Here is a 16,976-nt window from a genome sequence, read left to right as displayed (position 1 = left end):
AACAATAGCGCGAATCTTTTCAGGATCCATCCGCACTCCCTCTGCACTAATGATGTGTCCTAAATATAACAGCTCGGTCATCCCTAAGTCACATTTGGACTCCTTTGCATACAAGGACTCCTTCTGTAAAATGCTCAACACCGTCTCCAAATGCTCTAGATGCTCCTGCCATGATCGGCTATAGATCAAAATGTCATCAAAAAACACCAGCACGAATTTTCTCAACTGATGGTGGAAAACTCTGTTCATAGTGGACTGGAAAGTGGCAGGTGCATTGGTCAGACCGAAAGGCATGACTACAAACTCAAAGTGCCCACAATGACATCTGAAAGCAGTTTTCTCAATATCCTGTTCACGGACTCTGATCTGGTGATATCCTGATCTCAAATCAATTTTCGTGAAATAACAGGCCCCATGCAATTCATCTATCAACTCATCAATGCGAGGAATAGGATACTTGTTCTTAATGGTTCTCTTATTTAATGCCCTGTAATCAATACACATCCGAAGTGTTCCATCCTTCTTTTTTACCAAAACAACAGAAGATGCAAAAGGTGACTTACTAGGTCGGATGTGCCCCATAGCTAGCAACTCCTCAATGGTCCTTTCGATCTCATCCTTGAGTCGCTTTGGATGTCGATATGGTGTGATCATGATAGGTTTAGCACCTTCCTCCAGTTCAATAATATGCTGAATACCTCTATCCGGTGGCCTGCCTGGTGGAATCTCACTGAATACCTTTTCGTACTTAATCCTCAACTTCTGAATATTAGGATGATATTCCGCCTTATGTTGCGCCTCCTGTGTAGGTATCAAAGTACAAACTGCTGCCCACTCTATATCATTATGCCTAGTTAATCTCTCCAGGCGCCTAAATGAGATAGTCCTAATGTCTCCATTACGGATAGCCTTTAGCACATGAATCCTACCATTCATTTCGAATTGTATCTCCATATCCTCTAATCTCAGGGTAACCACCTTCAATGAATGTAGCCACTGCATCCCAAGTACTATGTCCATGTCACCCATGCTGACCACATGATAATCCGCCTTAAACTCATAGTTGTTCAAGCGCAAAGGTAAGTCTCGTACCATCCTGTCACAACGAAGAGTGTATCCATCAGCTACCTTGACTCTTAGTCCTTCGAACTCCTCAGTAATGAGTCCACGCTTCTCTACAAATCGTGCATCAATGAAATTATGCGTGGCACCTGTGTCCAACAATGTAATAACCTTCTGTCCAGCCAAGACTCCCCGAAGTCTGAAAGATCCCTCTCTCTGGATACTAGACAGTCGTGCTTCCTGTAAATGTAGCTCTGTTTCCTGCCTTTGCCCTGCACTGTCTATCTCCTGCTCTCCCTCTGCTTCATCAGGATCCTCATCATGATGTTCTGAACCATCTGAATCTGAGCCTTCGTAATAAGCCCACATTGCCCGGTTGGCCTTCCCTTTTGGCCTCATAGGACAGTCATGGCCGTACTCATACGGGCCTTTGCAATAGAAGCATAGCTTCTTCCTACGCAAGTCATTAAGTGTCTCCTTGTCCAGCCTCTTACTTTCTTCCTTAGGTAGCTGTGCCTCTCTATGAAAGGGTTTCCTGTCCTTATCTTTTCCTGAAGGGAAACTCTTTGCCTGAATTTTATTTTTAGAAGCTGAAGAGGAATCCATGTCACGAGCTTTCTTAATGGCTTCCTGCAAAGTGGGAGGGTTGAGAGCTTTAATCCACCCTCTCAACGGATCAACTAACCCATCCATAAATAAAACCAATAGCCTTCGTTCAGATACATCTGTTACTAACACTGCAAGTTTCTGAAACTCTGAAATGTATGTTTCCAATGAGCCCCACTGTTTAAGCTGGGCTAATTCCTTGAAATGGAGTTCTGGATCTTTCTTATCAAAACGTTCAATCAGTCTCTCCGTAAACTCCACATATGAGGTAATGTGTGCATGACCCATAGTGATCATACCATGATGCCACCATTCGTGTGCTAACCCATCCAGGTGAATTGCTGCATACTTAATAGCTTCTTCCTCAGACATAGGATTCAATTGAAAGTATGTGTCAAGCTTTTGAACCCAAGCTCTTGCTGTAGACTTCCCCGAGCCATCATAATATGGTAACTGTAGTTTTCCTACTTTCTTTCGTAGCTCATAGTTCTGAGTCCTGTCTTGTCCACGGGGCATATGCTTCATCCGCACATCCATATACTCTCTAAAGGTGATTGCAGCTGTAAAATCTAGTCCTCCTGCTTCCCAATCTCTCCTCAGCTGATCCTGTATGTCAGTGATCTAGGGTTCTGGTACCGGCTGCTCTGGAGCTCTAGGAAGGAACGTAGGAATCATAGGCCTCGAACTTACTGTCCGAGCTTGCTGGGGGGCATGACCGAAATTGTTCCCAATTTGTTCGCCTCCATTATGTCTCTCATCCTGATTATTCCCATTCTGATTGTGACCATTCTGATTATTTCCTCCACCTATGTTAGCACGTTCAACCCCATTTGTCGAGCCATCATCTGCATCATAAGCTCCATTCTCTGATTCTGTTCTTGTGCTCTTTGTTCGGCTAATCGTTGTCCCTGTGCCAGGGTGTCTAATAACTGTAAAAATCTTTCCTCTTGCGGATCTGGACCGGCATTCCCGCCTCTATCCATATTGTAGTCGTAGTCTTGATCAAAAAATACCTCCCCTGTGTCTGTATGACTGGATTCTATGTCCACCTGGATAGATGAGCTAGACTGTTCGCTCTGCAGGTCAGAAATCCTATCTTGTCTTGCTTTGGTATTGCGGAAATTATAAGGCCTTTGTCGCATGCTCTGATTTTAGTGTTTTGACATTTCGTCAAACACTTTCCCCCCTATCCAGCTGTTCCAAATTCCCTATAAGACCTCCACAGGATGGCAGGACTTATAGCTCTGATACCACTGTAATGACCTTCTCTATAAAGGCCACAGAAACCCTCAAACTGAACTTAGGAATTTTGTCAAACACTTGGCGTGTAACAGTAACAATATTCAGAATATGGTAATTTCAGATTTGATACTTTCAGAATATAATCACAGAATTACAATATATATAAAGCCATTGAACTATATTTCAATTACAATGCAATAAATTCTGAAATTATTTTATTACCAATTCTGGACTGATTATTACAATGACTGTATGACAGCAAATTTACCCAAAAATTGACATATATTTCAGAATGCAAGAACCTGGTTTGAAGAACTATGGAAGAACACCACGTTTTGCTGCAGATCGTTGATGAAGACCTCCAACCGCACCCCCAAACTGTCCTTAATTTGCTGCTGCTGCCCAAATTAGCAGGGCCGTACCAGGCCGTACCTGTACGACTGCTGAAATAAAATAATATTAGGGTTTTGGGACCCCCAAATGCAAGGAAAATGGGCGCCTAGGGTTAGGTAGTAACCCTGTAAAACCATAAAAAATAACTCCAAGGGGTTGAGGAGATATGAGCAATTATATGGTTCTGAACCCTGCTTTGCCAATTCTGAAAATGCACTTATCCTGTCTTCAAACTCTTGTCAAATGCTTCTCCAATGATAAGGCAAATCTGAAATCTTTATTCTAACCAAAAACAAACCCTAACAACGAATTCTCAATAAGCTCCAATGAGATGGCTGAATACCAACTCCAATTAAGCAACAATTCAGGTGATATTTCACACCCTCAAAGTCACCAATCCAAGGGAGTGATTCGTTCCCAAAGATCGAATAATTTGCAGATCCAAAGTCCACAAATGTCTTCACAATGAAGAAGTAGAAGAGTTCTCCAATCCAAGCATGTCCAAATGAGAGGCCCAGCCCTCTATTTATTCACTTTTCTAAGAAGTTGCTAGAACTTCTAGAAACATCCTTTATAATTTCTCATTATAATGCACTTTTTTTATAATAAAGTAATTTTATAAAATAAAAAGTGCAACTCAAATTAAAATTATAACATGTGGGCCCCAATATCACATAATGATAAAATATAACCTCTTAACACTTCTTCAAGAGCAAGATATGACTATCTGATCCGCAGAATTGACTCTCTTTCCACACCATTTGCCTACGAGAGTCTGGAATAGGCAAATCCATGATCAATGCCATGTCGAACTAAAGAGGGGACATTACACTTTACCTTTATATGATAGTAAAATGCAATGGTGTTTTCAATACAAAATAGTAAATGCAATAGTTTGTCTCCCTTGACTTGATTCTTCTATATTGATAAGAAACTTCAAGTAACTCTTCTCTTCTGAAACATTCAACAATTTTGAGTGTAAATTACTGCAGTTAAAACTAGTAACTTACAATTATGATAAATGGCTTGTTTTCCAGGGATAAAAGTTCTTTAGAGTTTGGTATAGGACAAATGGTAAGGTAACAGATGGTGACAAACTTTGACATAATATTTATCAGTCATGGTATGGACTAACATTTCTGTGAAATAAAGAACAAGATAACCAAAACATATCTCAAGAACTGCTAAACTAGTGACAATCTAACCAGTTTCTTGCAGGATTTATCAACATTTCTATGAAGATATATCTAGTTTGGTGATAAGGAACGTCAGTCAATGTAACTGACAAAACTGATTAAATTAATAATAGCCCTCAAATTATAAAATAAATATTTACTGGACCAGATCTTATGTAGAACCAATCTCTTAACAAAATATAGTTATTTATCTACAAAAAAATGCACTTTATCTTAATATTGTTGGCATTATCTAGTGAATTGATGTCCACAAAGAAACATGCATTGAAACGTTTAAGCATGTAGCAAGATCACCGACCAGTCATGTTTTACCTTGCCTCACCAAATGTAGAAATGCTTTCCTCTAAAATGTAATTAAGCTTGTGTGGAGGAACAAAGAAGACTTGAGTTCTTGACTCCTTTGCAGCAGCCATCAATTTTGCCTTTCGTGTACTATTGTGTGAGGGCAGAAACCCAACTGTAAAAGTGACTCAATGTGAAAATTTTAATATACAGTTTTGAAGTCAAAGGTATAAATATAAATCATAAATTAGGAAATCAATTGAAATTTTAATTCATCCTTCCATTGTTTAAACATAAATAAAGGATTAAATGAATGAAAAAATGGACTCACCAAATGAAAATTCACTTGTAGACAAACCAGAAGCTGTCAGTGCTGTTATGATTGAGCAGGGACCTGGAATTGGAAATACACAAATTTTTTTCTCTATACAAACCTTTACCTGAAAACAAAGTGCTAACAGATATAAATTAAATGCTGAAAGTTAACCAAAATCTATTTTGAGACTCTATGAGACAATTGGAATCACAACACAAATTCAATTGAAATATAGGAAGTATAGTCTAGTCAAATTGTAATTTTTGAATTTTATTGAGATTGATTTGGTTAACCTGAAAAGTTGAAGCAGAACTTTTATCCAGCTAAATTGCTATCACTTTAGGAATTGAAACCTATCTTGCTAATTAGGAGATCAACAAATATGAGACAAAAGGCAAATTAAAACTGTCATCTATTCCCAACTTGCTAAAATTAACTTTAAAATCAGTATTAACAAAGCTTCTAGAGATGGTAAAGAGTAAAGATGATAATAAAAAATACAGTGCTTTGAAATACATATACTTTTGAGGACGAACCAATGAGAAAATTCGGTGAGGGAACACATTAAACGCATTCCACATGTCTACTTGGAACAACTTGATTGATTGAAGATGAGTAGGAATCACCTCAACATGTTTATCTTACAATATTTGTTTCAACTCCATTTCTTCATCCTCCACATTTTGAAGATCTTCTCATTGAAATGTTCTTGAAATTGTTTTTCTGATGATGTCTTGGCCTCTATTCTTCTTCATTACTTGAACTTGTCAAACTTCACCTTCTCTTGTTTGAGCTTGATCATGATGTTGTCACTTGCATTGTTTGTTCATCATCGTCTTCCATGCAATCAATTTTAAGAAGTGTATATTTGCAACTCAATCATCGCCCTTGGTTGAGGTTTCCAACAAATTTGGATAATAGCATAATCATCTTAATGATGCTTACATTATAAAAGACAAACTGATTTCACATGGTAAAATGCAAGCAAAGCATCTCATAAACCTTTCTTGAAGTTGTGAAATCCTGCTTTCATGTTGCTTTAGATGTTGAAATGATCCTTCAATGCATTTGAATTCCCCTTGATGTAGTTGTTGGCTTAAGCCATTGCACTTGCAATTCTATTTTGGTTTCCAACATTGATCTCCCATTCTTGCTTAATAAATCACTCGCAACTGCCTTGTTGTTTTTTCCATGCTGACCTTGATGTTGCAATCATCCCCCATGCAAATGAAATGCTCAACCCCATGTCATCTTCTTGTTTGTCGTCTCCATCTTGAAAATCATCCTTCACTTGTACCATCTCCATGTATGTATCCTTGCAAAAGAAGAGGAAAGACTTGTGCTAGAAGTAAATTGTTTTCTAAGAACATAATCAATACTTTCAATAAGAATCTGAAAAATATTGACTTGTGAAGACATCTTGCATATGATTTAGAAACTTTCAACCTTATACATCTTAATTTTTAAATAATCAATTTCTGATTTTTCGTCTAAGTTTTGAATCTCCCGATTCTGAGTTTGAATGTCTGATCCTCACTTATATGCACATACCTGATTGAAATCTTGGGGCACAAAATTCAAATCTTCTACAATTTGCACCTTTCAGCTCGTAATTAGAAGACTTTGCCTTAGGACTTCTCATCTTCATTTTTTCTTCTAAGGGGCTGAGCTTGATATTTCTTCCTGTAACACTTACCTAGGGGTTAAGTTCTCTATCACCCAATTCAAGTCAAGACTTATCCTCTAGTCACGCATCAGCATGTCATGTCCCCTTTCTAGCGACATGACTTCTACCGTAGATTTGCCTATCATTGACTCTCGTAGGCAAATGATTTTGGAGAGAGAGTCATTCTGTTGTCGGAAGATTACATTTTTGCTCTCGGAGAGTTATAATCCAGTAAGTGGGGCCTATTTGTTCTAATGTCGAATTGAGATTGCACTTTTAATTTTATAAAGTTATTTATTTAATTTTATAAAGTTAATTAATAATAAAGTGCATTATAATAAGAGATGTTCTAGAAGCTTCCAGTGACTTCTTAAAAAAGTAAATAAATAGAGGGCAGGGGGCACCCATTTGAACAGGCGGTTTTGTGGATTCGACTTCTATTTTAGATTGAGCAATTTGTAGTCATTTGGTCTGCAAATTCTCACATTATCCTTGGGAACGAAAACTCCCATGGGTAAGCAATTTTGAGGGTGTGGAATATCATCTGAATTATTGCAAACCGGAGGTGATAATACAGTCACTTCACCTGGGCAGAGATTTGTGGCCTAAGGCCAAATTTTGTGGTTTGTTGACATTGGAGAAAGGAATTAACTATTGTCGGACTGGAGGAACTTGAAGGGAACTGGAAACACATTTGTGATCATTAATTCCCCATACTTGGTCGAATTTGCAAGCGAATTGTTACCTGGTCTTACTTGCACCCAGACGGCTTAGTCCACATCAGGATTGGCATCTCGGTGGAAGATATAAATTTATATAAAAAGATCGCAGTGTGAGCAGACTGTAGAGGGGGGGGAGGAACAGACTGGGGGCAGATTAAGAAGATCCAGACCCATCCTTCCGTCCGTTCTCCATCAGAAATGAGCAAGCAAATATCAATAAGCGGAAGCTGTGACTTCCTTATTACGGTTCTGGTGTTTCCCTACAGCTTCCGTATATTATTAGGACCCTTTTCGTGGAGTATGGGAAATCATACAAAATCGCAGGTCTGAATTGTCGAGAGCTTCTCAGAAGTCGATTTTGATTGTTGGCAAGGATTTAGAAATTACAGGTCATGGTTGGAGGTAGATTACAGTCGAATGTGCATCCAAGAATGCTCAAACTTCTTTGACAGATGGGTACGAATCAGTCTGGACCAGCTTTAAGGGAGGAATTTGCCAACAACACTTCATATGAGGCTCGAATTACAGGTTTTTGACGTTTCTTTGGTTATTAAAAATTATAGATAACTCGTCTTATCCTTTTGCAATCTAGTTTGTGTTTGAACCAGACTTGTTATTCTTTCCAAAATTGGATTGTTATTGGAAACAAGAAGAACTGGTTATTGTATAATAATATCTACCCTAAAATAAATTCTTTCTTTCTGGATATTGTTGGCATCATCATAATCCATTGAATTTGTTACAGCTAGTTCAACTGGTGAATTGTTTGAATCATTACATTTTATTTTATGTGCATGCCAAGTATTTGATAAATTTCCACAGTTCAGTATTGTTCTTTAGTGGCCATCGTAATAAGGGTCATCACAGTGGTATCAGAGCAGTGTTCTTGCCATCCTGTTGGGTAGAACGTCTTACGCAACCTTATTCCAGATATTATATTCGCAGAAGTGCAATACTTAAGGGCAAACAGAAATTCAGAGATATGGGTGACAGACAGTCACAGAGTCCACCTAGATTTCCCAGAGTTGATGACGATGAGACCAGAGAGTTTTACGGAATCATGACTACCGAACAACAAGAAATAGCCCAGTCACTACAAGCATTGACCACCATAATGGAGAGAGTTGTTCAGCCTAAGATTCAGGAACATGGTAGAGGTACACCTGATCATGATAATAGAAGTGTGGCAGGCTCACAGGGTGCTCCTAGGCGCAGATCATGGACAGCAAATAGGCCTACTCGTCCCACCCTCCTAAGGGAGGAGGCTCAGGAGATAGGAGAAGATGATTTGCCGGATGATTTTTAGGATGATCTCAAAGCTGTTACTGCAGAAAGGCAGGCATTACCACCACATGTGCGTGAACTATTGAACTTTGATCGCTATCTGAACCAGAGGAGAGAGCATATGAGGACTAGCCGTCAGAATAGGAGGCCTAGAGGAGGTCATGATAGTGAGTTGCAGCGAGCTGCTGGCAAACTCACTTTACCATCTTTCGATGGTAGTGGTCAGATGATAGCGCAAGCATGGATTCATAAGTTGGACACCTTCCTAGCATTAAGGCCTATGTCTGAGATAGATGCCATCAGGTACACCACCTTGCATTTGGAAGGCGCAGCTCATGATTAGTGGTCACATGGGATGGTTACTTTGCAGCACAATCAGGTGACATCCTACCAGGACTTTGTGGATAGACTGGTTGAGAGTTTTGATAAGAAGGATCCAGAGATTTATTTTCGGGACCTCGCACAATTGAGACAGTCAGGCAATTTGGAGGTTTATATTAGTGAATTTCAGAGGTTGTCAGTTATGGTACAGTATGTTTCTGAGAGACGAATGGTTATTTTATTTACAGAAGGATTGTTTGAACCCCTCAAGGGGTGGATTAAGGTGTCATGTCCCCTTTCTAGCGACATAACTTCTATCAGGGATTTTGCCTATCACTGACTCTCGTAGGCAAATGATTTTTGGAGAGAGAGTCATTCTGTTGACAGATGATTACATTCTTGCTCTCAGGAAGTTATTATCCAGTAAGTGGGGCCTACTTGTTTTAATGTTGAATTGAGATTGTACTTTAACTTTATAAAGTTATTTATTTAATTTTATAAAGTTAATTAATAATAAAATATATTATAATAAGTTATTATAAAAAAAAGTTGTTCTGGAAGCTTCCAGCGACTTCTCAAAAAAGTAAATAAATAGAGGGCAGGGGGCACCCATTGGAAGCAAGTGATTTTGTGGATTCTACTACTTATCATATTGGAGCAATTTGTGGTCTTCGGTCTGCAAATTTCCATTAGGTCTTTGGGAACGAAAACTCCCTTGGATCTGCATAACTGAGGAAGTGAGATATCTTCTGAAGGGTTGCTCATTGGAGATGGTATTTTGCCATTTCATGAAGGATCATTCCTGAAAGCTAAAGAGTTAGAATTTCTGCTTGAGAAGGGTCATAAAATACCCTAAGGCGTCTCAAATTTTACCAAGAAAAGCATCCAATTCTCAGCCGCAGGTGTTAGGAAAGGTTGGAGGTCCCGTTATTATTGGAGAGGAAATTGAGTAACTATCGGCAATATATCCATGGTGATAGTCGAGTTGCAAAATGATCAAGCCGGCAAACAATAACATGCGCCCGAATTTTCTCAGTTGGTCATCTACATGAAATGCGAATTGTTGCACGCCAGAGATCACTCGAATCAAGGGATCAGAGGAAGGTGATCGGGCGGGAGAATTACCTGTTTTAATTAATAATTTTGGCGACTCTCCACAGCACCCGCAGTCCTTTTTGTCATCCGCGTGGGTTTGGAAAAACCGATTTAAAAATCGCAGGTGGGCACGGGCCTGGATTGGAACCGGTCACAGTCGGATAGCGCAGCCAGTAATGTGCGATCTTTCCCTTCAACAGACAAAGGCGAATTTGAAACCCATTCCAACTCAGCCTGAGAATTGCCAACAATATTTCATAGGTGGCTCGAAATTCAAGTTTTTATTAATATTCAATAATTGTTAAAAATCATAGATGATTTGTTCTTTTTACAGTCCAGATTATGATTAAATCAGGCTTAGCATTTGGATGCAATTGGAAAATTGTAACAATCAGACCTCTTGAATTTGATTATTGTTGCACCCATTTGATGAATATTGTTTAAGACATTACATATACTTAATGATCGCATGCCATCATTCAGTATTGGTAATCTTTCCTTGTGAACTTAAAATAAGGACCATCTCAGTGGTATCAGAGCAGTATTCCTGCCATCCTGTTGGGTAGAACATTTTTATGCAACCATATTCCAGATATTATATTCGCAGGAGAACAATACTTAAGGGCAGAGATATGGGTGAAAGACAGTCAAAGAGTCCACCTAGATTTCCCAAAGTTGATGACGATGAAACCAGAGAGTTTTACAGAATCATGACTACCGGACACCAAGAAATAGCTCAGTCACTACAAGCTTTGACTACCATAATGGAGAGAGTTGTTCAGCCCAGGATTCAGGAACAAGGTAGAGGTACACCTGATCATGATAATAGAAGTGTGGCAAGCTCACAGGGTGCTCCTAGGCGTAGATCATGGACAGCAAATAGGCCTACTCGTCCTACTTTTCTAAGGGAGGAGGCTCAGGAGATAGGAGAAGACGATTTGTCGGATGATTTTCAGGATGATCTTAGAGCTGCTACTGCAGAATGGCAGGCATTACCCCCACATATGCGTGAACTATTGAACTTTGATCGCTATCTGAACCAAAGGAGAGAGCACTTGAGGAGCAGCCGTCAGAATAGGAGGTCTAGAGGAGGTCATGATAGTGAGTTGTAGCGAGCTATTAGCAAACTCACTCTACCATCTTTCGATGGTAGTGGTCAGATGACAGCACAGGCTTGGGTTCATAAGTTGGATACCTTCCTAGCATTAAGGCCTATGTCTGAGATAGATGCCATCAGGTACGCCACCTTGCATTTGGAAGGCACAGCTCATCATTGGTGGTCACATGGGATGGTTACTTTGCAGCACAATCAGGTGACATCCTACCAAGACTTTGTGGATAGATTGGTTGAGCGTTTTGATAAGAAGGATCCAGAGATTTATTTCCACGACCTCGCACAGTTGAGACAGTCAGGTAATTTGGAGATTTATATCAGTGAATTCCAGAGGTTGTCAGTTATGGTACAAGACGTCTCTAAGAGACGATTGGTTATACTATTTACAGACGGATTGTCTGAACCCCTCAAGGGGTGGATCAAGGCATTTGACCCACCAACACTGCAGGAAGCTATGAGGAAAGCACGGAGTATGGAGCTTACAGCACCTTCTAGCAAGTTCACTGCCAGGAGTACTACTTCTTTCAGAGACAATAAGAAGTTTGAAAAGAATAAAGGGAAGAGTATTGATACCAAAGGAAAATCTACTACACCCTTGGATGCAGAAGCATTAAACGACTTGCGCAGAAAGAAACTATGCTTTTATTGCAAAGGCCCATATGACAAGGACCATGATTGTCCTTTGAGACCTAAGGGAAAGGCCAATAGAATTATGTGGGCATATTACGAAAGATCAAATTCTGATAGTACGACAAATGAGGATGATCACAGTAGTTCAGAACCTGAAGGAGAAACAGGAAATTCAGAACAAAAGGAAGAAATTGAATTACATTTACAGCAGGGACATTTGTCTAGTATTCAGCAGGAGGGATCTTTTAGGCTACATGGTGTCCTAGCAGGACAGAAGGTGATCACATTGGTTGATACAGGTGCCACACACAACTTCATTGATGCGCGTCTGGTTGAGCGCCGTGGAATCAAGACAGAGGAGTTTGAGGTTCTCCGAGTACATGTTGCCAATGGATACACTCTTAAGTGCAATAGAATGGTCAGAGACATGCCTTTACGTCTGAATAATTATGAGTTTAAAGCAGATTACCATGTGGTCAATATGGGCGACTTGGATATCGTTTTGGGTATGGCATGGTTATGTTTATTGGGCGAAGTCACTTTCCGTCTCAAGGACATGGAGATCAAGTTTGAAGTAGATGGGAAGCAGCATGTGTTGAGAGCTATCAGGAATAGTGATATCCGAACTATTTCTCTCAGAAGATTGGAAAGATTGGTGAGGCATAACGATATTGAATGGGCAACCGTGTGTACTCTCATGCCTACAAAGGAGGAACAACAAAAGACAAAATATCATCTAGACATCCAGATATTGAGGGAAAGGTATAGTAAGGTATTCAGCGATATTCCACCTGGTACACCACCTGATAGAGGGATTGAGCACATCATCGAATTAGAAGAGGGTGCTAAACCAGTTATGATCACTCCATACAGGCATCCAAAGAGGCTCAAAGATGAAATAGAAAAAACCATCAAGGAGCTTCTCGCAATGGGACACATTAGACCTAGTAAGTCTCCTTTTGCTTCTTCAGTAGTTTTGGTAAAAAAGAAAGATGGTTCTCTTCGGATGTGCATTGATTACAAAATGCTGAATAAGAAGACCATTAAGAATAGATATCCTATTCCACGAATTGATGAGTTGATAGATGAACTACATGGGGCATGCTTCTTTAGTAAGATAGACCTGAGATCCGGTTACCACCAGATTAGAGTCAGAGAACAAGACATAGAGAAGACTACCTTCAGATGTCATTGTGGACACTTTGAGTTTGTAGTGATGCCATTCGGGTTGACCAATGCACTAGCTACTTTCCAGTCCACCATGAATAAGGTCTTCCATCATCAGCTGAGAAAATTTGTGTTGGTTTTCTTTGATGATATCTTGGTATACAGTCGGACATGGCGTGAGCATATGGAGCATTTAGAGACAGTATTGAAGACCTTGAAGGCAGAGTCTTTATATGCCAAAGAGTCCAAATGTGATTTAGGTATGACCGAGTTATTATACTTAGGTCATATTATCAGCAGAGAAGGAGTACAGATGGATCTTGATAAGATTCGTGCTATTGTGAAGTGGCCTATTCCTGAGAACCTGACCCAGCTGAGAGGATTCCTTGGTTTATGTGGCTTCTATTTCAGATTTGTTTGCGGATATTCGCGACATGAGGCTCCTATGACAGATCTGCTAAAAAAGGGAGCTTTTGTTTGGACAGCAAAGGCACAAGCTTGTTTTAACAGATTTAAGGAGATCATGACTTCATGCCCGGTACTAGCATTGCCTGATTTCTCGAAGCCATTTGAACTTCAGTGTGATGCCTCAGGAGATGGTATTGGGGCTGTTCTGATGCAGGACAAATACCCTATTGCATATGAGAGCAGGAAACTCCATGGGCCCGAGAGATCATTCAGCATTTACGACAAGGAGATGTTAGCTATCATGCATGCATTAGCTAAGTTCAGGCAGTATTTAGTAGGTGGTAAGTTTTGTATAAAAACTGACCACAACAGTTTGAGACATTTCCTTGGGCAGAGAGATCTCAATGATAGACAGCAGAAATGGGTGAGTAAGCTACAGGCATACGACGTTGATATATCATATGTTAAGGGCACTCAGAATCTAGTAGCAGACACCTTGTCACGCAGGCCGCATCGTAGTGCGATGATTGAGATCTCTGAGGATTGGAAGCATTTGATTGTTGCAGAATATGCTAGAGATTCTTGGGCATCTGGGATAGTTGATGGAACAATTGTTGATACCAGGTATTCACTTGTGGATGACTTGATCATTTACAAGAGCAAGATCTTTTTAGTCCCAGGATCGAAGGTGAAACGGTCTATTATGCGAACTCTTCATGATTCACCCATAGCTGGTCATCCTGGGTACTTTAAAACCTATAGATAGGTGCGGGAACGGTTTACATGGAAAGGACTCAAGAAGAATGTATTGCAGTATGTTCGTCAGTGTTCGGTTTGCCAACAGAATAAACAAGAGCACACCTTCCCAGCAGGACTCCTACAGCCACTTCCCATCCCAAATCAAAAGTGGGAATGCATATCCATGGATTTCATTACAGGGTAGCCCAAGGCTTAGGGACGCGATTGCATTTATGTGGTGGTGGACAGACTAACGAAATATGCTCACTTCTTTCCCATCACCACTACTTATACAGCAGTACAGGTAGCTGAAGTTTTCTTCAGAAAGGTTTTCAGGTTACATGGGATACCCCGAAGTGTTGTAAGCGACAGGGATAGTAGATTCTTGAGTCATTTTTGGCAGGAGGTGTTTCGATTATGTGGCACTAAGCTCACCCCCAGTACTAGTTATCACCCACAGACTGATGGAGAGACGGAGATAGTAAACAAGTGGGTGGAAGGCTACTTGAGGAATTACGTGGTTGATCAGCAGAAGGCATGGGTAAGATGGATTTATTTGTGTGAATATTGTTACAATACCACTTTTCACATGTCAATTCAGATGACACCTTTCCGAGCATTATATGGGTACGATGCACCAAGTTTTATTGACTTGCTGATGGGGGATGTCCAGGTTCCACATGCCGGGGATTTGATTCAAGAGAGTAAAGACATTATTAGCACTCTTCGGGATAATATCGCTCGGGTACAGAATCAATATAAGCAGTATGCAGGTCAGAAGAGAACTGAGAGAAGCTTTGAGGTTGGTGACATGGTTTACCTCATGCTTCAGCCCTTTCGGCAATCTACTCTTAAAAGAAGTGGGTCAGAAAAGCTTAAGCCTAGATATTATGGGCCTTTCAGGATCACCAGACGAATAGGAGAATTGGCTTATGAGCTTGAGCTTCCAGCAAATAGCAAAGTGTATAATGTGTTCCATGTGTCGCGCCTCAAAAAGGCGCTGGGACAGAATGTGGTACCTTCTACAGTATTACCTCCTTTGGATGATGAAGGGAAATTGATCTTAGTGCCGGAATTCATTTTGGAAAGTAGGGAAAAACAGCTCTGCAAAAGGGTAATCAGAGAATATTTGGTTAAATGGAAAGATCTACCAGTTGAAGATGCCACTTGGGAAAATGAAACAATTTTGCAGCATCCAACTTTGAGATTGCTTGAGGACAAGCAATTTCAGGAAGGGCGGACTGTCATGTCCCCTTTCTAGCGACATAACTTCTATCGAGGATTTGCCTATCACTGACTCTCGTAGGCAAGTGATTTTTGGAGAGAGAGTCATTCTGTTGATAGATGATTACATTCTTGCTCTCAGGAAGTTATTATCCAGTAAGTGGGGCCTACTTGTTTTAATGTCGAATTGAGATTTTACTTTAACTTTATAAAGTTATTTATTTAATTTTATAAAGTTAATTAATAATAAAATATATTATAATAAGTTATTATAAAAAAAAGTTGTTCTGGAAGCTTCCAGCAACTTCTCAAAAAAGTAAATAAATAGAGGGCAGGGGGCACCCATTGGAAGCAAGTGATTTTGTGGATTCTACTACTTATCATATTGGAGCAATTTGTGGTCTTCGGCCTGCAAATTTCCATTAGGTCTTTGGGAACGAAAACTCCCTTGGATCTGCATAACTGAGGAAGTGAGATATCTTCTGAAGGGTTGCTCATTGGAGATGGTATTTTGCCATTTCATGAAGGATCATTCCTGAAAGCTAAAGAGTTAGAATTTCTGCTTGATAAGGGTCATAAAATACCCTAAGGCGTCTCAAATTTTACCAAGAAAAGCATCCAATTCTCAGCCGCAGGTGTTATGAAAGGTTGGAGGTCCCGTTATTATTGGAGAGGAAATTGAGTAACTATCGGCAATATATCCATGGTGATAGTCGGGTTGCAAAATGATCAAGCCGGCAAACAATAACATGCGCCCGAATTTTCTCAGTTGGTCATCTACATGAAATGCGAATTGTTGCACGCTAGAGATCACTCGAATCAAGGGATCAGAGGAAGGTGATCGAGCGAGAGAATTACCTGTTTTAATTAATAATTTTGGCGACTTTCCACAGCACCCGCAGTCCTTTTTGTCATCCGCGTGGGTCTAGAAAAACCGATTTAAAAATCGCAAGAGGGCACGGGCCTGGATTGGAACCGGTCACAGTCGGATAGCGCAGCCAGTAATGTGCGATCTTTCCCTTCAACAGACAGAGGCGAATCTGAAACCCATTTCGACTCAGCCTGAGAATTGCCAACAATATTTCATAGGTGGCTCGAAATTCAGGTTTTTATTAATATTCAATAATTGTTAAAAATCATAGATGATTTGTTCTTTTTACAGTCCAGATTATGATTAAATCAGACTTAGCATTTGGATGCAATTGGAAAATTGTAACAATCAGACCTCTTGAATTTGATTATTGTTGCACACATTTGATGAATATTGTTTAAGACATTACATATACTTAATGATCGCATGCCATCATTCAGTATTGGTAATCTTTCCTTGTGAACTTAAAATAAGGACCATCTCATAAGGCATTTGACCCACCAACACTGCAGGAGGCTATGAGGAAAGCACGGAGTATGGAGCTTACAGCACCTTCTAGCAGGTTCACTTCCAGGAGTACTACCTCTTTCAGAGACAATAAGAAGTTTGATAAGAATAAAGGGAAGAGCATTGATACCA

General features: G+C 39.9%; 1 protein-coding gene across 11 annotated transcripts in view; it reads right to left on the bottom strand.

Annotated features, from left to right (window-relative positions):
- The window catches only part of LOC149576818 (Tetrapyrrole (Corrin/Porphyrin) Methylase), a 272,690-nt gene that overhangs the window by 104,592 nt on the left and 151,122 nt on the right, over positions 1-16,976 (bottom strand). For all 11 annotated transcript variants that reach the window (XR_016362336.1, XR_016362333.1, XR_016362327.1 and 8 more), the window contains 2 exons: positions 5,113-5,221; positions 4,812-4,956 (listed from right to left, as the gene is read on the bottom strand). Coding sequence is in view for 2 of the 11 variants with exons in the window: in XM_089820217.1 (XP_089676343.1) it covers positions 4,812-4,956; positions 5,113-5,221 (254 nt within the window). In the remaining 9 variants the exon portion in view is untranslated. The remainder of the gene's footprint in view (positions 1-4,811; positions 4,957-5,112; positions 5,222-16,976) is intronic.

The sequence above is a fragment of the Cupressus sempervirens genome, chromosome 1 (assembly GCF_028749045.1).
Source record: "Cupressus sempervirens isolate cs-2001-9-10 chromosome 1, ASM2874904v1, whole genome shotgun sequence".
NCBI classification, from domain to species: domain Eukaryota; kingdom Viridiplantae; phylum Streptophyta; class Pinopsida; order Cupressales; family Cupressaceae; genus Cupressus; species Cupressus sempervirens.
This window is presented reverse-complemented; position numbering and strand designations above follow the sequence as displayed.